The following is a 25,895-nucleotide window of genomic DNA, read 5'->3' on the forward strand; positions in this document are numbered from 1 at the left end:
TTTGCTCCTGCAGTGGGGTTCCCTGAGAACAAAAATTATGACATGAATAATACATCTGATACTTTTTCAGTTTTCCCCTCTGGGTCTCCTTCCCCAAGAATTTTTTTCCTATGGGAAGTGAAGAAATCATTCTCCACTTTACATAGCAGTGTATATTTTCTGTGTTTGTTATGTAAATTAATATTTTGTTTTTGAATTTTCATTCTAGGATAGACATTTTCTTAGTCTTTTAAAACAGTGAAGAATTTAGGGGAGAATGTATGGGAATGAAGGGTGAAGAAATTACCCTTTTCCTGCAACTGTACCATGTGGACAAGCTTTTAGAGTTATCACATGGCCGCCAGATTACAAAGTCCCCATTTCCAAGTTTGGGCAAAATCACAATTACACCTACCAAGGAGTACCAATTCATGAAACTGTGAAACATAAATAGGATGCATCCATTGTGAATGGGCAAAACTTTTTACAATGGTGTCATTCTTGAATTATACAGAAGTACCTAATTCAGACCCTTATAGGTTCATACAATGGACTTATTCTTTTAGCTGTATACATGGAATGTGGATGTATACTTCTCTTCAGATGAAGCTTTTCTCTCTAAAGTTTAAGGCTATTTCCATGTTAACAAACTATAAACCAGTGACTCCGTTGGAAGGAGGATTTTTCCCTGTTTATACAAATTTGTGAAAACCAATTTTTGCTTTTAGACTTCCAATTTGTTGGTCCAAACTGTGCTTGTTCAGTTATTTCCTTGAGGATTGCAGGAAACCTGCAACATTAGACTCTTTGGGCAAATAATTCTGGCCTTAGTTGTGTGTATAGGGAGTCTAAGACTTATAGTTTATGGGTTCTCATTCATTGCTCTTTTTAACAGAATCCTGTTTGGGTTTCCTCCATAAAAGGGGCTGACATTTTGTATTATCAACATGGAAGTGTGACTAATGGCTTTAAAGAAAAAATGTCAACTGTAATATCTGGAATACAAATATGCTTCATTAGCACTCATCAGATTTGGGACTCTGTGAATACTGGCAAAATGCGGTAACATAGATCAGTCCCCATATGCTCTTCTTTTAGAGACCCTAATCTTAACAGTAGAATTCCAATAAGTGGGATTACCACATTGCCAAAAGCTTAGCATCTTGCAGATGTTCATCTCGGAATTTTCCTTAATCATTTTCCTCAATGACATGGAACCCAAATCTTTTAAATCCTAATGCATTTGACAGAAATGCATCTTCCTGGTCCCTCCACCCTTATAGAGTTGTCACCACTACATGTGGCCTTCTGATTCACAATTTCGAGGTACTTCAGCTTTCCTCCCTAACTTGGCATCTAGTTTGCTTCATACTTCTATTTGGCTGCTGTTTCTTCCACTCAAAGCTGCCGCTCTTTTGGTGTCTCAGAATGCTGGATTTCTATGGTAAGTAAATAGATCTGATCCAACTGGAGGCCTCAAAATCTGCCTGCTGAGCACAGTCTGTGCTACACTGTAAGCAGACTGTCTCCGCCATATGTCATCCTCTCTGCTGTCTACACCCTTTTGGGGGAATTTCATGGGAAATGCACTATTAAAGATGGTTATCCTGGGATTTTGTAACTTGTTTTTTAATTTTAATTTAGTTCCCACTAACTTAGCTGCTGTGATTTACAACAGCTTTAATCATACCCACGGACTCTATGCTATAGCACTTGAGTCTGGGTTTGGGATTAGATGGTTAACTGAAGAAGCATCCCACACAACCTAGGATGACCTGTGACACATTATTAGATGTGCATAGTCCCAAACAGTGAAATAATTACTGCAATAAAGCATTCCGGGTTATTCTAACAAGTCCAAGGAGAACAAATTCTTAAACAAAAAGTAAAAAGGAATCATACTTTTAAAAATGTCCTAATATTTGGAGAGGTGATATATATGCATGTTGACTGAGAAATATGAACAAAATTCTAAATTAAAAACATTGTTTTGTTCCTTTATGCTCTCCACCCCTTTGCATAAATTGTGTGTGTGTGTGTGTGTGTGTGTGTGTGTGTGTGTGAGCTTGTGTATATGGGTGTATACGGGAAGTACTGAGAATGTGTTATTTTTTTTTGGCAAATATAATATGCTTATAGTCCAAAACCTTTTATTTATTTCTATTAATAAAAAACTTAAACTTTCATAATGATGAAGCTGAGGATAAAAAGAAATTGAAATACTATTTTGTACATTTGAAATGAAATGACGGTTGAGTGAGGATTTCACAAATTATTAAAAATGGAGCAAGGGAAGGATGAAGAACAATATGTATATAGCAGACTTAAAAGCACATACTTGAATGGGAAGAGATTCTCCCAGAGCTGGTTCATGGTCACAGAGTTATTTAATAGATGGATGGATTTATGAGCAAATAATACAAATATTAGGGGAGAGAATAAGTCAAATGGCCAAAGTGTAGTAATTTTAGTGACTTGCTTGTTCTTTTTTTTAATGAGACATGTTTCCTGAAATATTTAGTTCTACTGGGTTTTTGATGAGATATGACAAATAATAGAATTAAGGTAAAAAAATTAGAATGAATGTCATTCTGGAAAATCGGTATAAACTCCATTTTCTTTAAGCATGCCTGAAGGGAACCAGTCCCTTGCTCTCTGGTTTGTGGCAGATTGGTTGGTGGACAAATGCATGAGGCTTGCATTCAGAAGATCACAGTTCAACTTGGTTACAGACTGCTTGATCCTTGTGCTATTTTCATGATTTCAGCTGTGCATCACTTAGACACCCAGTTCTCTTATCTGTCAAATGAAAACATAATCCCAACTCCCAGGGATGATGCAAGGATTAAAAATGAAATTAAATGAGGTAATGTAAATAAAGTACCTTGCTCATAATACATACTTAATGAATTTTGCCATCCTTTCCTCTCTATTGTCAGCAGATATTCTAATAAATGTTCAGTTGACAAGAGAAAATAAAACCTCATGAAATTCACTTTAATCTTTTGATGAGTCTTACTGGCAACACAGGCTTAGTGTGGTCCATGGGAGAGATAGTCCAAACATGAAGGTCCTAGTTGACTGTGCATAACCCACATAGGTGATACACCTAACCAATGACTGGATTTTCCATTCTGTGAGTGAATACATTTTATTTTCCCCTTTATTTTAAGTCAGTTTGAGTTGGGCTTATGCTACTCATGATCAAAAGAAAAACCATTTTGTTGTATAGTTTCTAAGGCCACTTCCAGTTCTAACACTCTATAATTTTGCAGACATGGAAACTTAATTTCCAGTAAGTGTTCATAGAGTACATAGTATTTTGTATCAGAAACTCCACTAGGAACAGAATTGCAAAGATGAATAAAATATAGTTATTGCTCTCAAAGAACCTATATGTCTACAACTGAGTTCTTGTAACTAGGTTGAATTTTTATAATTCATTTAAAAAAATCTTTCTTATTGAAGTATAGCATACAGAAAAAAAAAGCACACAAATCAAAAGCATACAGCTTGATGAATTATCAGAGTGCTGTGGTTCGTTTATGTATGTATTTGGCTTGTGATACTTCTTTTTCTGTGAAAATGCTTCCTAAGACCACTCCATTAGCCTACTATAGAGCTGGCATACTGTGCTCATAAGATTAAGAAATTGAACAAGCACTTGTAACTTTGTATTAATGGATTAAATCTACCCTAAGTTTCAACTGGGTTTTGGAGTCAGGTAGCTTGGAACTGAAATTCCAGTTCCTAAATTTCCCTGTTTATTGGCTGAAGGACTCTGGACCAGTTTTTAACTTCTCCCATCCTTGACTAACCTTTGTATCTGGAACATGAATGTATGCAAATTATTTTCAAAGTTATTGTGAGAGTAAAGTAAGCTAAAGCTTGTAAACTGTGTAGCATGTGGCCTGGCTCAGAGGAGCTACTGTATCTCAGCAGGATCAATGTCATCTTTTCACAGAGCCTTTGCCATGAGGTGAAGCTCTATTACCCCAGCCTACAGAAATCCAGAGAGGGCACACACTGCATTTCTAGAGCTAGACCACTATCCAGAATGCAATGTGGAATGAAGAACCCTCTCTCTCACACTCTGAGTTACACGGGGCAGGTCTGAGGATTCCTGGCAGATGAAGCAGTAGGTAGTTTTTCTTGCTCAGGGAGTACAGATAAGTGGAGCCAGGCCTGTTTGTGGGCATGTGTCTGCATATGCAAATTTGACACTTCTTATTTCAGCCTGAACATCTGCTGTTCCCTGCTGGATGGAAACAACCAGGGAAGGAAAGACAGACTTTTTTTTTTCTCTTTAATCTTGTTTATGGGATGGCAGGTGGCCCTTTTTAACTCAGTCTTTCCCAGCCTGAATCGCCTCCTCATTCCCTCAAGGAGTTTAAAAATCTAAGGTCTCACTGTTTAAATTGCAAACATAAATTGGAATACTCAGATGCCACCCAAATGTGGCTGATCTCTTTGCAGGTATAGTGTCATTATCTTCGACTGATAAGAGGCTGCACTGGAGACAATCCTGGGGTGATGAAATATGAGTCATTACAGGATGTTTTAAAGCTTTTTCTGTGTTCTCTATTTTATATGCTTTTATTTTTAATACATGTTTAAATGGGATTGGGGTTTTATGAAAATGTTGCTGGGAAAAGATTGTATGAGAACCTACTGTGATGGGATTACACCGAGGAGATCCACAATTCATGCAATCATTAGCTTTGCTTCCATTGTCCGGCAACCACCTCTGCCCACTCATCCCTTTTCTGGATCCTGACTCTCAACTCTTCAGCCCACAGGTTGCTATGGAAACCACCAAGCTAGGACAGTGTGATCTCCCTCCATCCTAGATGCCCTCTACACATGCACACACACACACAATAATTGATGAAACCTGGGTGAAAACTTAGGTTCAACTTCTTAAAGTTTTTCTTTAAGAAGATGAATCAATGAAGAGTCTAGTTTAATCTGCTGTCCATCTAAATTGAAGAGTTGCTGCCTGTGGACATTTTGTGCCATTTGGATAAAGAAAGAAAGATGATGAGTCTACTAGTGGAGAGAAGAATGGAGAAGATATGCAGAGAAAAAGAAAGTTTGAGAACCTGATTTAGTTCCTGAGGTCCATGGTGGTTGTATGTGGGTGTGTGTTATTTGATCCCATTAGATACTTGGAATTCTTAAAATCCACCCTTCCCACCCACATCTCAATGCTGTATTGAGTTGGATTTCTATTGCCTACCATCAATATCCTCATTCTGAATAGCCCCCCTGCCCCAAACTTACCAGGATAGTCTTTTGGCTAATGCCCCCTACCACTAGCTCTACCCTAAAATAGATTTTAAAAAAGAATCAGTCTGTAGTGAGAAGGGGTAAGAGTAACGTTCCTTTGTTCTACAACTTTTAGCAATATAAAGCCTTTATCTCTCTGAAGTTCAGGCCTAGGCAGGAGAAACAGGACTTCAGAATAAGAAGGAAACATGAATTTCAACGCCAGTGGAGCCGGTTGAGTCAGTCTTCACTGAGATCTTTGTTAAGAAGGAAAAGAAGATGAGACCTATCGTGATGGAAGGAATGAAGCAATAAATTCAGGCCATCCCTAGGAAGAGAAGGTACACTGAGGATCATTGTGCTGCACTCAGAGGTAGGAGGATGTCAATGAGTGCAGGGTGTCTAATGGTGTCTGCCTTTACTAACCATTAAGAACATAAACACAGCAGTAGGTGCTAAGTGAAATATGATCTCTTCCTTCAAGGTACTATGTTTGCCACAATCACTTTGGAATTAACTAGTAGGAGAAAAGGTTCAGAACATAAAAATACAGAGATCCAAGAAAAATTTCCAGGCCATTGCCCACTGAGCTTTCCTATCCAACGCTGTCTTTAGCACCATAAAAGTATGAAGTAGGCGAAATTGTTTACTACAAAATATTTTAGAGAAATATATATATATTTATATATATTAAATTATATATATGTTTGCTTCCTAAAGGAGAGTATTTTAGAAGGGACCACTGACAGACAAAACACTTGTTGGGCCCAAGATGACAAGGAAATCTGACACAATGAAATGACACGTGAGCCCTTTGACATGCAATTTTTCCCAGAACAATTACTCAGAAAGGTGCAGTATTAATTATGTTCTCTTATTACACAAGACTGTGCTAGCAGAAGCACACCTACACAAAGGCTACTCTTGTAGAGCTAAGAATCCAGGCTGTCAGATATGATTTTTAAAATTATTACTATTTGGCAAATCATCTTTGAGAAAATTGCTTCCAAGCAGACCAATTTTATTTCAGATTGAAATAGGGACTAAATTTAAACCCAGTCTTTTCTTTGCGAAAGCTCCCCTTCAGTATGTTCTTGAATTAAACTGTAATATGGTCAGAAAGGCTGCAAGAGATATTGGCAAATCAAAGATTTTACTTGGAAGATCTCTTCAGTCTTGTCTGTAGCCGAGGGAGTGAGCGCAGAGCTTAATCTCATAGATGCAGTCCAGCTTACTTACAGAAATTGCCCAGGGCCCAGCAGAGCAGTCCAAGTAGGCTCAGTAGTTCATGGGATCTAGATGCTTTTTCCAATGAAATTTGCATTTGAGATAGGAATTCCTTTTATTAAACTTAAACATTAAACTTAAAATTTACCTTTTTTATTAAAGACATGGGGTCCAGATGTAGGCAGAAACATACATTCAGATACCACTCAGGCTAATGCTGATTAAGGAACATGAGAAATACTTCATTAGATTCCATTATGTACATTACTGACATGTAATGTCAGTTTACCATTAAGGGCAACAGATCTACACCCCATACTCTGATGGGGTATCTTATAACCATACATATACTGATTTACTAGACCCTGGAATTTTCCACATTTAAATTCACCTCCACTCCCCTTTTCCACCCAAATTTGTAGCCTTGTGTTCTAGGTAATAAAAGTGAGATGATTAAGTTGAAAATGATTCAATGGTTAATAGTACTGCTTCTTTACTTCCTGGGGGTATTTTTGTTGTAAAAGTTCATCTATTTCTACAGAAAACGGGTATGTCAGGTTTGAAGGCACATCTTCATCTTAACCATGTATCCACTGACTATACCAAACCACCTGGGGGAATTCTATTACCCATATTGCAAGCTATTTTTTTTCTACTATTCAGCTTAAATTGCTCATATGGCTTTTGAAAACCTCTTGTCCTAAACCTAACGGAAGAGAAAAATAGCTGTTATTCAATTTAGCTGTTTTTTCAATTTTTGTTCTTTCAAATGCTACTTATTGATTGACACTCTCTTTGACTTCGTTACATCTGAGGGATATAATTCTAAATTCTCTTAGCTTTTCACTTTAGATTCTATTTACTGGTCATATAGGCTGCGGTCTTCAGAACTTTCCTCATTTCTTAAAATTTCACATAGTTTCCAGGTTCCAAAGTAAAGTTTTTGACTTTCATTCAATTAAATATATGTTAATTATTGATTCTACACTAGACTCTGAACTAGGTCCTGGGATAATAGGGTAGAATAAAACAAAGCTTTCATAAAATAGAATGTTCTGTTAGGAGAAGCTGACTGGGAGCAAGAAAATATGCAAATTAAAATAATTTCAGATCCTGCTAAATGCCATGAAGAAGGCAAACAAGGTGATGTGATGGAGGATAACTGGAAGGGTCCAACTCCAGAGCAAGTGGTCAGGTAAGGCCTGAGAAGCAGCATGACTGGAGGAAATGCAAATACAGAAGTCCTGAGGCCTCAGAGGCTGGCAGCAACCTGCCACATATGAGCAGGGAAAGCAGCCAGTTTGTTGGAGAGTAAACAGATACAAAAGGGCATGAGATGGTTTTGTTTTGTTTTGTTTTCTCATCAGATGATTTTGAAAAGCAGGCAAGGTAAGAAGGCATGGAACTTTAAAAGTTATGGTAAAACCTCTAATCCCAGCGGTTGGGGAGGCTGAAACAAGAGGATCAAAAGTTCAAAGCCAGCCTCAGCAAAAAGCGAGGGCACTAAGCAACGCAGTGACACCCAATTTCCAAATAAAATGCAAAAATTAGGGCTGGGTATGTGGCTCAGTGGTCCAGTTCCCCTGAATTCAATCCCTGGTATCCCCTGCCCCCCAGCAAAAAAAAAAAAAATGTTATGGTAAGAAGTCTCATGGAAAGTCATTAAAAAACACATCTATCTATCTATCTATCTATCTATCTATCTATCTACCTACCTACCTACCAACCTGCTGATATGGATATACCCAGGGTGTTTAACCACTAAGTAACATCCCCAGCCCTTTTTTAAAATATTTTATTTTGAGACAGGGTCTCCCTAAGTGGCATAGGGCTTTACTAAATTGCTGAAGCTGGCTTTGATCTAGCAATCCTCCTGCCTCAGCCTCCAGAGCCACTGGGATTATAGGTATGGGCCACCATGCCTGGCTCATTGAAATACTTTAAGCAACAGAGTGACATGATCCAATTTATATTTTTCAAAGATCACTCCAATAGTCGTGAGGAGAGAGGATGTTAAAATGTTAAAAACAGAGGAAGAGGGAATCATTAAATTTATTCTCCTTTATTGTAGTCATCTAGATATGTTTCAGCACCTATGATCACACACACACACACACACACACACACACACACACACTATACATGTCCATACCCCTTGCCATGGGCTACAGAGGGCAAGCTGATGCTTTTATTAGATGCTGAATTACTCCTGACAGAGGGTAAGCACATACAGTACAGTTGGTATCCAAGTCTCAGGACTCCTGTAAAGATTTCACAAGATAATGTCTAAACAGTATCTATTATAGAGTGAGTAATCAGAAATGGTCAGTGTTAATGATGCTTATCCTCTATATCCTTTGCAGGTCTCTGGATACGTATTTATCTGTGTGTGCCTGTGTGTATGTGCCTGTGTGTATATGTGAGCACACACACATATCTACTTGTACATGAATCTGTAAAAAGAAAGAGGAGAGTAATTATAGTTCTATTAGAATTGTTTTAATGTGTATGTTTTTCATCTAAGTTTCTTGTCATCTGTATATGATTTTGAAGTGGTCAGTGAGCCCCCTGAAGGTGTGCTGTGATCTATGGCATATGGTATGTCATCAGGAGAGAAGTCCACAGATTTTACCAGGTGCACAAAGGGGCTCATGATATATATGGTGCTCCGGCAAAGTAACACCAGACAAGCCAGTCACTAAAGAAGGCAGACGGAGAGAGAAAGGGAGCGCCTAGGCACATTATGTGAAATTGAGGAACACCAAAGAAAAGATTTTATGAGCAGCCAAAAAAGATGACTGGTCACTCGTAAAGGAACAACAATTAGAGTAATAAAAAGATTTCTCAACATCATCAATGGATTCAGAATAATAGCTTCAAAGAACTATCAAACAAGTATCAAGTGCCCTTTTAGGTGGAGCTCATTATGTTCCCAGAAAGTAAGACCTGTTCTAAATCTAAACTAATAAATGAAGTATGCTCGTGCAAAACTGGACACAAACCACAGGAGACAAACAGAGGTCCAAGAAACATGTACACGTGTGAGCTTTCAGTATATAACAGAGGTGGCACTGGAGAGTAGTGGGGAGAATGGTGCATCATTTAGTAAATGGTGCTGGGAAAATTAGTTAACTACATGAGGAAGAAACAAAGATTCTTTACCTCATACCATTAACCAAAAATAATTGCAGATGGATAAAGATTCAAAGGTGAAAGGCAAAACTCTAACACATTTTGAAGGAAATAAATACAAACATTTTGAAGGCTTTAAGCTATGGAATTTCTTGCTCTCCCTTCCTCCCTCTTTCCCTCCCTTTCTCCCTCCCTCACTCCCTCCCTTCCTCCATTTCTTCCTTCCTCTTTTTGGTACCAGGAATTGAACCCAGGTGCTTAACCAATGAGCCATATCCCCAGCCCTTTTAAATATTTTATTTAGAAACAGATCTCACTGAATTGCTTAGGGCCTTGCTAAATTGGTGGGGTTGGCTTTGAACTCGAAATCCTCCTGACTCAACCTCCTGAGCCTCTGAGATTACACACCTGGCTGGAATCACTTCTTAAATAAGACATAAAGAAAGCTTTAAAGGAAAATATTTACAAAATTAACTCATTAAAATTAAATCATCTGTTTATCACGACACAGTAAACAAGAAGAACGGGCAAAGTGCAGCTCAGAGAAGACATGTTCAATGTGTAAAACTGATAAATGATTATCAAGAATATAGACAAATCATTTATATCAGTAAATGAAATCTAAGCCGATTAAATGTGGGCAAAGACAAAAATATAAACAATTTAAATTTTGACCAGGTAAATGAGTAACTAAGTTGTTGTATATTTACACAAACAACAGAATATTAGGTAGCAATATACCACATGATGAATTAACCTTAGAAGCATATGGTGATTTCCATAGAGGGAGTATCATCAAACTACATGTGATATACGAAATCATAGGAAGCACATAAACCCAAACAGCATGTTTGAGATACATACACATGCTATATAACTAATTATTTTGAAGATTAAAGGAGTAACACATGACTCCTGAATTCACATTTTCTGTTGACATCTCCCTCTTGGGGCTTCTGATGTGCATAGTCAGATGCAGAGAGCAGAACTTCCTCTCAAACATCTCATGGACTTAAAACTTAATAAGTTCAAAATGGAATTCACCCTCTCCCCCTACAAACTTGCTTTATTCCTCCCCTTTTCTCTTTATGATCACTATTATATCACACACTCAATCTCATTTCACTTTGTGTAGGCGTGTACTCTCCCTCATTTTCAGATTAAATCCATTATCAAGTCCGTTAATTTTACTTTCTTAATATATCTTACAATTCCTTATGTTTTTTTTAATCACTATTGCTGTAATCTTAGTGAAAAAACTCATTACTTCTTACCTTTACTTGGTCTGTTTACTGTTGGCATTATTCTTCCTAAACATAGATTGAGTGAAAAAAAGTACATAAATGTGTATTTATATAGATTTTTTGTGTGTATTGTTTTGTTTTCTGAAAGTGATAGGAAGTTACTAAAGAGTTTTGAGAAAGGAGAAAGAATCCTTTCGTAACTTCCCATCGCTTTCAGAATAAATCCCATTAAGTTCAAATTGCATATGTGACACACAGCTCTTTCAAGACTTATCTCTAGTTTGTCACTTCAGCCTCATGCTTCAAAACACCTTGTCACTGACTGCTTCAAGCATGCTTGTTCTGTCGCTCCTGGTTGCCCACGATTTCTCCCTAACAGGATCTTATATCTCTTTTCTACTATTACTTCTCTGTCAGCCCATTCCTGATCTTACCGGTTCCTAGTCTTAGCAGGAGAGTCCTCCAGGAACAATTTGTGTTATCAGCATCAAGAGACCCAGTGCCTGCTCTGAAACATCTCTTTACTTCGCCATCTTCTGCACTTGCCTGTGCCTGAGAGCAGAGTCAGCATTTCATTTATCTTCCCATTTTACAAGCCCAGATCAGTGGCTGGTATGTCAATTTTGAATAAAGTAAATTAACAAATATAATTTATTTTCTTTAGCCTTACTGGAATATAAAAAAGCAAGAGCAAAAAGACAAGCAAATCAGGGTAAAGCCTTCAGACTTCTCTGAACTATCTATTTACATTTCCTTTTCATCACTCCAGCATTCTGGCTACTATTTTTTGCCAGTTCCAATCACTTAGCCAATATGATCAATCTTGATATAATGATTCTTTTTCATTCTTATCACAAGGAAACCAGAAATGGGGTGGATGATGGTGCCATTTACTAACTTAGATAAAAGACTGGGGAAGAAGGAGATTCATAAGAAAGAAAGGATCAAAATTTATTGGCCATCTGGAAACATTTTGGTGTGAACTGCTTGTTCAAGTGTTTTGTCCAATTAAAAAATTGGGTTATCTTATCTTTTTCTTACTTATTTTTAGGAGTCGTGAATACATTCTGGATACTCTGTCTTTTTTAGACATATGTAAATTCAAATATTTTTCCAACTCTATTGCTTGACTTTTGATTCTGTGAATGGTATCTTTTGATGGCTAGAAGTTCTTAATTTAACACATTTATCAATCATTTATTGTTATTGCTGTCATATGTTCTTCTTGTACTACAAGGTCATAATGATATTCTTCAATGTTTTCTTTGAGAAATGTTGTTTCTTCTCTTATATTTAGGTCTATGATTCATCTAAAATTGAGTTGCAGTGTGGTTGAGGTAAAAGTCAAGATTTATTTTCTTCCACATGGATTTTAAATTGATCCAACACCACTTATGGATAGTCTAGATTATACTTTTCCTTGTAGTTATAACTTGTGATAAATAAAGGGCCATAAAGAGTAAACCTGTTTGTAGAGCCTGTTCCACTGATTGCATACCCTTGTATGGATACCCCATTGGCTTAGTTACTGTAAGTTTAAGATATCTAGATACCTGGTAGTATAATCCTCCAACTTTGTTCTTCTTCAAGATTGTTTAAATTATTCTCTTCCCTTGACAGTTAAATTTATAGTTAACTTCAAAATGCACCCTGACTTATTTGAGTTCATTTTAATTTATATAAATGTTATTGCTTCCTATCTCATTCTGTTTCTTGTCTTGTCAATAAATACTAGAGTTTGCATACTGACTTAAAATGCTATGTGTCTATCCACTCCACTTGTACTCACTACTGCATAGAAATCTATGCTGTGGAGGCACTACATTTTATGAACCTACTTTTTGAGTGATAAGACTCCCAGGATGCTTCCAATTCCTGTCCACAACAAATACAGGTATACTGAGTGGACCTCTACAACTCCATTTATGGGCTTATATGAAAAAATTTTGGATGCATATCTACGATAGAACTAACAAGCTATAGGCTTATCTATATACTTAAAGGAACTAAGGAGTGCTGAATTTCTCTGCAAAATGGGTGCACTGCACTATACATGTATATACCAATATTAGTTTAAGGGATCCTATCCAGTTTTATTAACTTCCTTCCTAATATTTGTTACTAAACATTTAAAAATTATTTTGTGGTTGTTATAATTTTAATTTCCATATTTCTACTGCTTTGAGCATGTTTTCATGGACTTTCGACCTTTTGGGCTTCCTCACCTATAATTGCTTGCTCATATCTTTTGCATATTTTTTTAACAGTGATGCTACTTTTTATTTGTTGATCGATCCCTGTAGATTTAGATATTATAGGGATGTTCTTCCCTTCTTTCATTAACTTTATGCATAACTTTGTCAATTATCTTTATTTATATTTGTGTTAACTTGATGCATATGACTACTCTGACACTTTTATCATTATATATTATAATATATTATCATTATATATGTATTTATCGCATTTGAGTGTCAGGACTATGAAATATTCAGTTTTGTAACCACACTTCATAAACATGGTTCTTGAGATGGGGTGAGAGGGGAGGATTCAAATATTACAATAAATGTTCAGGTTTCAAGCAGCTGTGAGACAGTACAGTGGGCCATCCACCAAATATATCAAAAGAGAGAACCTGCTGCAAGTGAGTTACCCTCCCTTGTCTCTGCTTCAGGGACTCTGAACGTTGTTGTAACCTCTCGTATTTACTGGACACAGGAGTAAAGAGACCTTCACTGGAGGCCCTGAATCTCATGACAATGGGTAAAATATCCCTTCCCTTTTTAAAGAGGAGGGGAACAAAATAAGGAGATTTTATTTTTTTTATGTTTATAAGATTAAATGTCAATAGTACAAATTTGTAGAAAAGTGATCAACACATTAAAAATTCTAATAAGTTTTGTTATTTAGAAACCTTTCAGTAAGGTAAAACTAGAGAATTTTTCATGTTTTTTTTCCCCCCAACAATATTGACATTTATTGTTCCACAACCCCAACACTATCAATAACAAATCAGCACCTACAATAGCACCTAAGATATTTATATATAATCATATCAATCTCTAATATTCAATGCAAAAACATTACCCATTTTTTTTAAAAGCAGATATTTTGAACACTTTCCAATCACATAAATTTGTTCATCAAAAAAAAAATTAAAGTTACTTATGTTAAAAAACTAGATTTCACAACAGATGAGTTTATGCCAAAATCAATTTTACAGAGTTCACCATAAGAAGCAGTGAAGCAAATTTCTCATAATCTGCGTAAACAGAAATAGCTAAATTAATTGATGTAATTATTGGGGCCATCCAGGAGTTATAAATAAGGGCGAATATAGAAAACACACTGATTGCATAAAATGGATAATTAGCATGAGGTCAAAACAGTCCTAACTATCCTTTTCAACATACTTACAAAATATTTTATACATTTTCATTTGTTTTCCTATGAGAATGGAATACACTGTCAATCTAAAATTATACAATTTATCACAGTTCTAGGAGTCATAATCTTATTGCTACATACACATCCCTTCTAAATTTTGGCTACTTCTTTAACTGCTTTTTGGCCTTTATTTTATTCCAGAATGGGTTGACTGTTAGTCTTCTCTTTATCTAGATATTCTGGGAAGTATCTATGTCATCTGATAGTCTATAAGCTATTTGGGATAATAGGTGATAGCTAGAGGGCAAAATTTGGCATAGAATATCCAAAGGGAGAATTATTTTAATACATGTCAGAAGTAATAAGGATAAGAGGGGAGAATAGATTATACAAGAGGAGAGAATTGAAAGCAATAGTAAATGGCTGAAGACATGATTGGTTACATGATCTTTAAGAATAAGGATATATAGATAAGTTACATTTATGTCGCTTGCATTTCCAATATGCAAATGCTCCTTCTTCTAACACCCATGATCAACTTTCCATCAGTGCTTCAGTCTACCAGAAAATCCAGCATGACTGTATATTTTTGTTTGTGTACATGGAAGGGAGGGGGCTCGGTTTCACATTTGGTCTGCTATTAGAGCAGAGTTGTAGAGCCAAGAGCAGGAATCCATAACCACAGGTATACATCAGAACATAACTTCCCCTCAAACGATGAGTATGCTTAAGGAGAGCACAAGACCTTTCCTCAAATGTATTGAGTTATGAGGGAGAGTAGTTCAAACTTACCATGCCATCAGAAGGTAGTGTATCTCCAAGGATTTTACAGAATAAAATACATAAATTTTGAGAAATAACAGATCAGAATTATAAAAGAATACTTTCCAAAAGTAAGTTTCAGTTCCCACGTGCCCTTAAAAATGCAGCATGTAAGGAGCCCCCTCTGTAAAAAGACACAATACTTTTGGTTCCAGTCATAATGAGTAGATTTTATTGAACTAACCCTTCAGTTAAAAGTAATTATAAAGCTGGACAAGATATGTGAAATAATTCCTTGAAGGCATTGAGAGCAATCAACTGAGGTAAGACTTGAATGGCTGTGATGCCTGAGGAAACAGAAATACTTGTGTGTTTCATAATTAGCTAGGCATTCTTCTGAGGGCATTTGCTATTTCATTGGTTGGGGGGAGTAGAGGAAACCAGGAAGGGACAGTCTTCCTGGCTAAGGAGTGAGAGGATGAAGTTCGGGTAAAATAAACCATATCGGATTTGAGGAGTACAATCCCAGAGAAGAGGTAACTGCATCTGTGTTCCCCTTGAGGCATTAGCCAACTTCTGACCTGAGCACTCAGGGGGTGATACTCCTTGAGGCATAGGTGAAATAGCAGGTGGGAGGCTGAACTGCAGAACAGCCAAGTGGTGCTAAGTAGACTGGAGTCTAAGCCCTGCCAAACAGGAGGGGCTTTGGTAAGCATACTAGAGTTTTAGGAGAAACCCCAGAAAAACTTCTCTAGGAGTACAGGCCACACTTCAGGACTAAGGAAAACAAAAGAGACCAACCTAACAAAGCCTAAGATGAACAATGGAAAAGATAAAAGTGATCTGCCTGCCCAGAGAAAATCCTATTCTATTTAGAGGAAAATTACATGAATCATTTTCCATAAGCAACATCTGTATGATACTTGCTTTAAAAAAAGGGTCAAATGACAGGGAGAACAAAGGGAAAGGGGAGGAGGAGGATGGGGAAGGAGAAAAAGAATGGTGAGAGAGTGAAAGAGAACAGAATGGAAGGACATAGGTGGTTCATATATTGGAGTTAAACTCACAAGCATTTAAAACTACTATGGTGAATATTCTAGCAAGTAGAAAACAGGACAAAATACTTATCAATGATAAAGCTCCCTTATCCACATGTGAAGAATGAAATTAGATCCTTCTGTCATCATATAAAAAAAAAATCAACGCAAAATAGGTAAAAGCCTGAAATGTAGGACATGAAAGTATAAAACTCTAAAAGAAAAACAAGAGAATAACTCCATGACTTTGATCTGGGCAATGATTTTTTTAGGTGACTCCAAAAGTATAAGAAACAAAATCAAGAAAAGAAAAATTAGATTCCATCAAATTAAAAAGTTCTTCAGAGCAAAACTATCATCAGAGTGAAGAGACTATATATAGAATAAACCATACATCTGGTAAGGGTTAATATTCAAAGCACATAAGGGACTCAAAACACTCAACAGGAAGAAAACATATAGCCTGATTTAAAAATGGGCAAAGGACCTGAGCAGATATATCCCGAGACATACTAAAGGAATTCCACATTTCTAATCATCAGGGAAATGCAAAATAAAACCACAATGAGATATCATCTCTCATCTATTTAGAATGGTCATTTTCAAAAAGAGAAAAGATAAGTATTAGCAAGGGTGTGAAGACGAGGGAACCTACGCACATTATTGGTGGGAATGTACTTTAGTAGAGCCACCATGGAAAAGAGATGGTGGTTCCTCAAAACATTAAACACGGATCTATTATATGATACATCAATTCCACTACTTGTTATGTATCCAAAGGAAATGAAATCATTATCTATAAGAGATATATGCACTTTCATGATCATAGTAGCATTATTCACAATAACCCAGATATAGAATCAACCTAAATGTCCATAATGGATGAATGGAAAAAGAAAACAAACATGTATTCACACTGGAATATCATTTGCCCTTTAAAAAGAAGGAAATTCTATTATTTGTGACAACATAGATGAACTGGGAGGACAACTTAGTTAATAATGATGTATTGTACACTTGGAAATTGCTAAGACAATATATTTTAAATGTTCTCACCATAAAGATTAAATATTTCAGGAAATGCCTACGTAAATTAGCTTGACTTATCCTTTCCATAGTGTATACATATTTTAAAACCTCATGTTGTATACCATAAACAATAATAATAAAAGATAAGGATTATTAAAATATAACAGTCAAATGGAAAGAAAATAGAGGTTGGGACCCAATATTTTCCACTTTTCAATGCAGGAAATATTGGCTTTTTTCATTTCTTCCTCCTTTACTGATTGCTTACACCCCCTAACTTACCTTCGATCTTCAAAAATTGTTGTCATTTTATGCTTTCATGAAGAGCACAAAAGACACATGTAGTTTTGAAATTCCCTCTATTGAATGAAATACATGAAAGTAGCTTCAAGAAGAGACACCATATTTAACAGAAAGAGTATAGGTTATGAATCTGATACCCATGCTCAAACTCTCCCACCCACCCAGTTTGTGTGATTATAGGACACTCTGAATCTCAGTTTTTCCTCTACCATAGAAATAGATTGAGACTTACCTTAAAGATTTGTTTTAAGCAACTAATAAGACTCTTTCTATAGGTAGAGAGCTTAAAGTATCCTGGATGGCCAATGATACCTCCTCTGCTGTTTGCTATCACCAGCAGTAAGAAGCACATGCAAAACTGGTAATTATGGACTTCAGAATGAAATATCATCTTTCATCTATCTAATGTTATATCACCAACGCAGATGAAAAAATACACAACCTGGGATTTTCTTTATACCTTTCATAATGCAGAATGGTAATGATTAGCAAAAATGTCCATGCAATATAGGTTAGTGAAAACCACAGCTTCCTAACCCCTTAACTTGGTTATTGCAAATATCTGGGACAAGGCTCTGGTTGTCACACGATGCTCTGCGTGCTCTGGCTTGCCTTTCAACAATCATTCCTATTAAATCCTTTGTGTCTGACACATCTAATGAAGTCATGTTCACGATCAGCTTAATCACAGGATGGAGTATAGTACATATTTTGACAGGAAAGCTGTTGGTATAAACTGAAACATGTAGCAAATATATAATTGCATAAAATGTTCATTATTCTTTCAATCTAACAATCTTCGTCTTGAATCCTTTTATGCATATTTAGTCTTTTTAAGATAGATTGTTTTGGGTACTGTTCTAACAAAAAGATTAGTTTCAAGCAAAATCCATGCCAAACAATTGGTGTAGTGAGCAATTGTAAACACAGCAGACTCTGAGCCATATATTTTATCTGGAAATCTTTAAATTCTGGAGAAATCACACATCTCTAGATAAATGATATACATCATTGAAAATGATTCTAGTTTTATGCAAATGAAAATATACAAGAACCAAACTAAATTTAGAGAAGTCACCTATAAATAATATTTTCCTAGAGTGCTGGTAATGAACTCCAGTTTGGGCTTCTAGCTAATTGTTTAATTATTCAATGACTGACTGAGTAAATTTTTATATCAAAGTCTTTTTAAAGTGAGGTTATAACCATTTGCCTTTGCAGTTATAAATGATTTCCAAGACCTGTGTTGTTAGAGCTCAGCACTAATTAAAAATGAGACTTACATCACTCTCATGCCCTTCTCGAAGGTTGTATGTGAGGTCATGCTGAATGTCTTCCACAAATTTGTGAGCGTATTCTGGGTAAAGGTCTAGCACTTCAAAGAGTCCTTTGAGGATGATACACTGAAGATCACAGTAGGTTAAAGCCTTCACATCTGCATTCGTTTTTATCACTTGGTCCTTAATTGATAGATTTGCTCCAATTAAGTCTCCTTTCCCTAGAAATGGGAGAGAGAGAGAGAGAGAGAGAGAGAGAGAGAGAGAGAGAGAGAGAGAGGGAGAGAGAGAGAAATAGAAATATCATTGTCAAGAAAAGCAAGAAAACTTGAGCTTAGGAATGAGAACTTCATTTGATTTACAGGCTTCATATATCTCAGATCACACTGAAGAAAGGAGAAGGCCACTTCAGGCAGGGGTGAGATTGAGGCTCACCCTGAACCCTCATTTTGACAACCCAAAATATTTTCAAATGTTGTGCAATGGACTCTGGTGGGCAAAACTGTTGCTGGTATTGGACACTGGTCTAGGAATAATGGCTGAAGGATGGAGAGTTCAGAATTGCAGGTCATAGATGGTACCAGAGGTCTCTTGCAGGATTTGTCAAATGGCTTTAGACAAATCAGTTCTCTCACACACACACACACACACACACACACACACACACACACACCTATATCTTTTTCTTTCCTTCTTTTTTGTCACAGTCCACAGCCCCTCTGTTTCCAGGGAAGTAATAATGGCTCAGATTTTTCTAAGTGGGAAAATGGCTTTGTGCATCTAAGGTAAGATCATCAAGAGGTATATTAATTATTTTGATCCTAGTACTTTGGACAATAATGGAAGCATGATCTTCAGCTTTTGAACATATTCAAGTTCTTTTAGTCACTTCTGGTCATTTCTACAACACCAGGGTGTGATGTGGGAGAAAGAACTCTGCACCGGTTTTCTCACAATTGGGAAGAAGAAAAAAACTATTGAACATTATAAATGATAAATCTGTTACATAAAATATATAAAATACAGAATACAATTCTAATATTTTGTGACACTGTAAAAGCCTCATTTTCTTTATTAAAATATAAAGTGAATAAATAAAAACAAGTGACCTGTGCCCCACCCCACACCCAGCAGTACCTCTCTGCCTACCAGTGTCTACTAAGATCCCACTTTATGATTCTTAGATGATGCCTTCTCATGTGTCTTCACATGGCAGAAGGGCAAGGCAGCTCTTTGGGGCCTTTTTAATTAGGACACTAATTGCATTCATGAAGTCTCTGTCCTTGTGATCTAAACAACACTCAAAGGCCCTGCCTCCTAGAACCATAATATTAATGATGGCATCTTGACATGAATTTTAGGAGGACCCCTAACATTCAGACTATACCACCAACCCAATAAACTTGCAAAATTTAAATTGGGTAATGGACATGAAAAATCCAGCTTATATTAGAGATTCAAAAAATATTAGTTATCTCCTCTCTCCCAAATTGCAATTGTCTTGAAGTTTACTAGCTAGAATCCAGTGATAGCAGGTCTACAATTACATAGACTAGAAAGTATTGTATACACAAGGAGGAAGCCGTGGTCATAGAGTCAAGATGCAGGTTAGCTTTGGTCTTGGAAAGACAGAGAAAAGGCTTCTGTGCTCTTCCTCTCAGTGCTGTGGAGGCTTATGTGAGATCCCATGTGTGAAAATATTTTGCAAGTGGTTATTTATAAATATCAGGCTCTTGGAAAACTAGAATAAACAGAAAGTACTGCATCAGTCCCTTTTTAGTAATGCAAATTCTAAGCCTTGGTTTATTATATTGGTGTTTAAAATATATCCCGAATTCACCTGCCACTCACCATCCCTGCTACCACCTCGGTCTATTCCATCATGTCCTTTGCTTAAGTTTGGTTTCTACAAGGGCAAGGATTTTGGCCATTTTCTTTTCTGCTATATTATCAGGGTTCAGAACAGTGTCTGATTCACTTATAGGCCCACAATAAGTATTAGCTGAATAACTGAACAAACAAAGGAGAGTGGATTTTAAAGGAAGTTTGCATAAAATTGTGAAAGAAAATTTTCTACATTAACCCTACATGTCACCCTCTTTTCAGCAGCCCTTTATATTTCAACAAAGACTAATTATGTCTTAATATTTGCAGTCAACTTCACGGGCACAAAATTTTCACAATTATCTTCTGAGTTTTAGTTTTATCTCTTTAGTTCTTTTTTAGTTCTGTGAGGAACTAAAAAGAGCCTATGGTCACCTTGACAGTATTAGGTTAATGACTGCAATGAGAGTTTATTCTTGAAGTATAATCCTTTTTTGCTTTATTTCTAGCACAGATAAAACTTAATTTTTGTGGTCTCTGAATTGATTCTCCACAAAAATATGGAAATGCCCTTTTAAAACTGAGCAGCTATTTTAGCTGGAGAGCATGTAGCTCATGATCAATAATTTCTTTAGGAAGGGCTATGGCTGTGGCTCAGTGATAGCACACTTGCCTGGCATGTGTGAGGCACTGGGTTCAATTCTCAGCACGACATATAAATTTAAAAAAAAAGATCTAGGGGCTGGGGATGTGGCTCAAGCAGTAGCGTGCTCGCCTCGCATGCGTGCGGCCCGGGTTCGATCCTCAGCACCACATACCAACAAAGATGTTGTGTCTGCTGAGAACTAAAAAATAAATATTAAAAATCCTCTCTCTCTTCTCTCACTCTCTCTTTAAAAAAAAAGGTCTATTAAATATATATATATATATATATATATATATATATATATATAAATTTCTTTAGGAATCAGAAAGTACTGAATTTATTTTATTACTATATGATTTGGACAATTTAACTAAGTTGTATTTATTTATCCATAAAATGAGGTTAATATTTTTACCACTGGAGTGTTTTATAAGAATTAACCAGTGTATATAATACTTAGCTAAATTAAACCCATATGAAGAATAATCCTGAGTCCATATATTCACCTGTGTTTTTTCTACTCTTACTAGCAGACTTTCCCCAGTTTCATCTTCTTAATTCATGCTGCAGAGTAAAACTACCTCTCAGACCTACCAAGAATAGCCAGCACCATGCTGTCTTTAAGAACCTCCATGGAGCCCGAGCACACAAAGTAGATGGCCTGCAATGCATCCCCTTGGCGCAGCAGATACTCCCCAGGAGCACAGAAGGAGGTCTTGATGTGTAGAGACAGAGACCTGAGGCAGCCCCGGCTGGCACATTCAAACAGGGACAGCTGCAAGATTTCCTTGTTCAAGTGCATAGTGATGTCAGAACGCAGCTCATCTGGAAAGTCTTTCAGAAGCTGTCAGAGAAGATGGAGGAGGAAATCAATTTGGCTAAGCGAAGACTGACTGATGTACCTTAAAATACAAGAGGGATGTTCTTCTTACTGATTGGCTAACCAGAGTACAGAAGAGGAAATCTATGCATGTATGATCCTGGAGAGATTTTTCAGTGGCCATGACCCTTCACGGTTGGCTACTGAATAATGAGTGCATAATAAGTCTGGAGAAATAGCACAAATTAATTAAAGACCCCGTTAGGGAAACATATAACTAGCATGTAACTCGTTGTGACTTGTTTCTCCCAGAGATTCCTATTCATGGCAGAAAAGATGGAGTTTGCACCTGCGGGTGTTTTCTCTGGTGTCATAATCACATTAAGAAAGGAGAAACCAAAGTATTACCCCTTAATGTGTTGGTTTGGTTGGTGGGTTGGTGAAATGGTTGCCTGATATATAATACCTTTTTCCCCAGTGGTAGTCTATGTTATTTCTGGAAGTCTACAGATAACAGCTATGTTGGATTTTGTTATTTTTTTTTTATTCTAACAGTTGGTTTAGCTTGACTAATCTAATTGCCCAACATTACACCATTATGCTCTCATAAGAATTGGTTCCTTTAAAAAAGGAAAAATAAATCATTTGATCAACCAAAATGGCTTATTAATATAAAATACAGATCAGTCCAAAGTGGCACTGCAAATTTGTAAACCAAAGCAGATAGAAGAAGTGGATTGAGTTTCACGAGTGATGAACCAAATAAAGAGATAAAGAAGTTGCTAAGTGTGTTTGTCACTTCTGCTACGTACATTACAGCATCTTACTTTTTTACCTTAGAATATGTGTTTTCTGCCTCAAAATGTCAACATGAGAGGTGAATATTACCTCATTTGAATCTATTCCGTTGTTGACTGACCAGGTGGTTTGAAAATACTCGAGCATTCTCTGCTTGAGCTGTTGGGGCAAGTGGTGAACACGGATGAAGTCCTTCAGGTCCTTAGTTCTGGTGTGATAGAGAGACCATCGGGAATACATCCTCTGTATGATTGCTGTCACATTCCCAAACACCAAGGCGTGCATCAAGGCTGGAGAACAACATGGCATGTGAGGAGTGAGAAATGAGATAGAGGGCCCATCCTTGAAGCATAAATTTATAGACTACGTATCTAGGATCAAAGCAAAGCATGCTTATGTGGCCATGTTGACACAACTATTTTAGTAGAGGCATTTTGGTGCAACCACTTTATCACAGTGTGATTAGAGTAAAACCAAAAAATATACAGCAATATACAATATACAAAACAGGCTCCTTTGACATACTCAATCTGTTAGCTGCCATTTTGGTTATGACAAATTTTTATTTTGAACTCTATTCACAGCAATATTATTTTAATAGTTATATATAGAATTATATGTAGTTTAATACTTATAACAAATTAGCTTTAATAGTCTGATGCAATGTTATAAACTTATAGCTTAACAATTATTTTTAATATATAACATACATTTAAAAATCAATCTTTTTTAACCAGCAAGCCTTTGTGGAAATTTTAGTCTCACCTCCCAGAGATTCATCATTCAAAAAATTAGTTTTAGAATATGATACATTTATATTTCTGCAAAGACTGAGGACGCTATTAGAAACGTGAATGGGGATTTCTCGAATAGTCTGAAGCTGAGTGTGGCTCCAGTCCTCAACCACACCTCAGTTTTGCATTGACTTTGATTTTAAGTGAAATAGCAGAAAAATTTCAGACAATTCAAGACACAAATTTTATGTGTGGTGATGCAGAAGAAACAGCACAATACATAGATGCAGGAATCCTGTTCCCGCAAGGTTTGCCAGTCAGATAGTATTTAACTCTGCTTTCTCAAAACTACCACCAGAGTGAAATGAGAGGGAGGTCTTTGTTGGCCAGAATTCAAGGGAGAATGGGGGCAGAATAGGAATTTCTTTTGGAGAAAGGTGGAATGAGAGGATGGACCTCATTTTCCAGGAATTGCCTATTTGGGGAATAATGAGGAGCGTGAAGCTCAGAAGAGAGGACAGGACTTTGCACTCGACAGTCATTAGAAGAATGGAAGTGGAATGACCTGTACAATGCCAGCAGATAACCTAAGCAGGCTTGGATTTACCTAGGCCTCTGAAACTAAAGGACCGTGGAGAGCCAGGTGTAACTATATTTATGGGCACAACATTGTAAGTGATACTCAGATTTTAGCCTTGGGAAAGAATTAATAACTAATTATCTATTTCAACAGTTTTTGGTTAAAAAAAGAAAGGACTGAAATTCTAAAGTTTTATCCATTAGGATCTATCAAAATATCCCAGTGTATAAATATCAATGTCCAAGGAGCTACATTAAAATGTTCTCAGTACCAAAGTAAATATATTAGTACAAGTGTGTCAATATGTTATTACATTGATCCTCCTGAATATTTCAATGCATCCCAGTTCAAGTTCTTTTTTTCCTCTATATACCAGAAATTAACAATCACTAGCATACTAATTTCATTTTAATCTAACACTGGAATTAAAATCCTTCACCAGCTTAAAATCCTCTACCAGGTATATTATAATTTCTCTGTAAAATAATTGTCACCATGTCGGGTCTATATTTGAATTCTGACTTTCCCTCTTCCAGACTATGTAAAATTGTTAAGTTTCATAATTTCTTTTTTTTTTTGAGAGAGAGAGAGAGAGAATTTTTTAATATTTATTTTTCAGTTTTTGGTGGATACAACATCTTTATTTTATTTTATGTGGTGCTGAGGATCGAACCCAGCACCCCGCGCATGCCAGGTGAGCGCGTTACTGCTTGAGCCACATCCCTAGCCCCAAGTTTCATAATTTCTTTACACGGACTTATTTCCTTTATATGTTAAATAGGTACACATTTCTCATAGGGCTCTTTTAAGATATAAAGAGTACACAAATGTGTGTGTATATGTGTATACTCTTTAAATATGTGTGTATATACGTATGTATACACAGTATGTGTGTGGAAAACAACAGTTGTTCAATTTATATTGATTTTTCCTCCTTCAAAGTCTAAAAAGGTATCATGAATGTTCAGCATGCTCAATGGAGTAAGATTTGGGGAAATGTACTTGGGTTTAAGGTTTTCCTTAAATATCTTAAATAGTTAAGAGTGGCTCTTGGTGGAAATCTCTTCTTGATCAAGGGAATTCAAGAAATATTTGGCAGCTGTCTGCTACATGCAAATTCATGTAAGAATGTATTTTTCCTAAATGTTCAAAATTGAAATGTCTCCCAATGGGTCAAAAACATTCCAAGGAAAATGTGCATCTCTTAACAACTTAATGCTGCATGGTTCTTTGTGGATTCTAAATAGAGTTTCATTCTTCTGTATGGTTTTACAGGCACAACAGTTCCGATGCTTAAATATTTTATTTGGAAGAGAAGATCTCTATTTATGATAAATACTCACTAAAGAAAAGAACTGACTCTGCTCAAGTCAAAGAAATTAAATACTGATTGCAGGCTCTGTTAAAATGCTTATGGGCTAAGTGTTTGGAAACCCTACCATTTTAAGAGTATGTAATAGTCTTTCCATGGAGGTTAAACTGAGTACAGAGAACAATTTTATTTCATTTGTTTTAACACTGGTTTCCTTAATTATGTGTATGATTTTAACTTTGCTTTGCTTAATTATAATGTGTAAAGCACTAAAAGTAAGAGAAGTAATATGTTCAGATCATTTAACATCCTAATTGTACATTATCAATAAAATGAATTACTGGGATTAATTGTAGCATTCATAAGCGTTGTTGGAAAGTACTCTTCTATGTCTGACTCACCATAATTTCAAAGTCTCATTTCAGCATAGGAAACTACTGCTGATTTAAGGAGTTTTTTTAAAAAAAAGGAAGAAAGGAAACCTTGGCTCTCATAATTTTTCATTTTCTGAAGTTATTATGGCCTTTCTGTCACTG

General features: G+C 36.3%; 1 protein-coding gene across 1 annotated transcript in view; it reads right to left on the reverse strand.

Annotated features, from left to right (window-relative positions):
* The window catches only part of KCNH8 (potassium voltage-gated channel subfamily H member 8), a gene marked incomplete at both ends in the record, with an annotated part of 338,632 nt that overhangs the window by 38,201 nt on the left and 274,536 nt on the right, over window positions 1–25,895 (reverse strand). The window contains 3 exons of the mRNA XM_081287390.1: window positions 18,652–18,866; window positions 21,710–21,959; window positions 22,824–23,023. Of these exons, the coding sequence (XP_081143516.1) occupies window positions 18,652–18,866; window positions 21,710–21,959; window positions 22,824–23,023 (665 nt within the window). The remainder of the gene's footprint in view (window positions 1–18,651; window positions 18,867–21,709; window positions 21,960–22,823; window positions 23,024–25,895) is intronic.

Source organism: Spermophilus citellus, assembly GCF_964194105.1.
Source record: "Spermophilus citellus genome assembly, chromosome: 3".
NCBI lineage: Eukaryota > Metazoa > Chordata > Mammalia > Rodentia > Sciuridae > Spermophilus > Spermophilus citellus.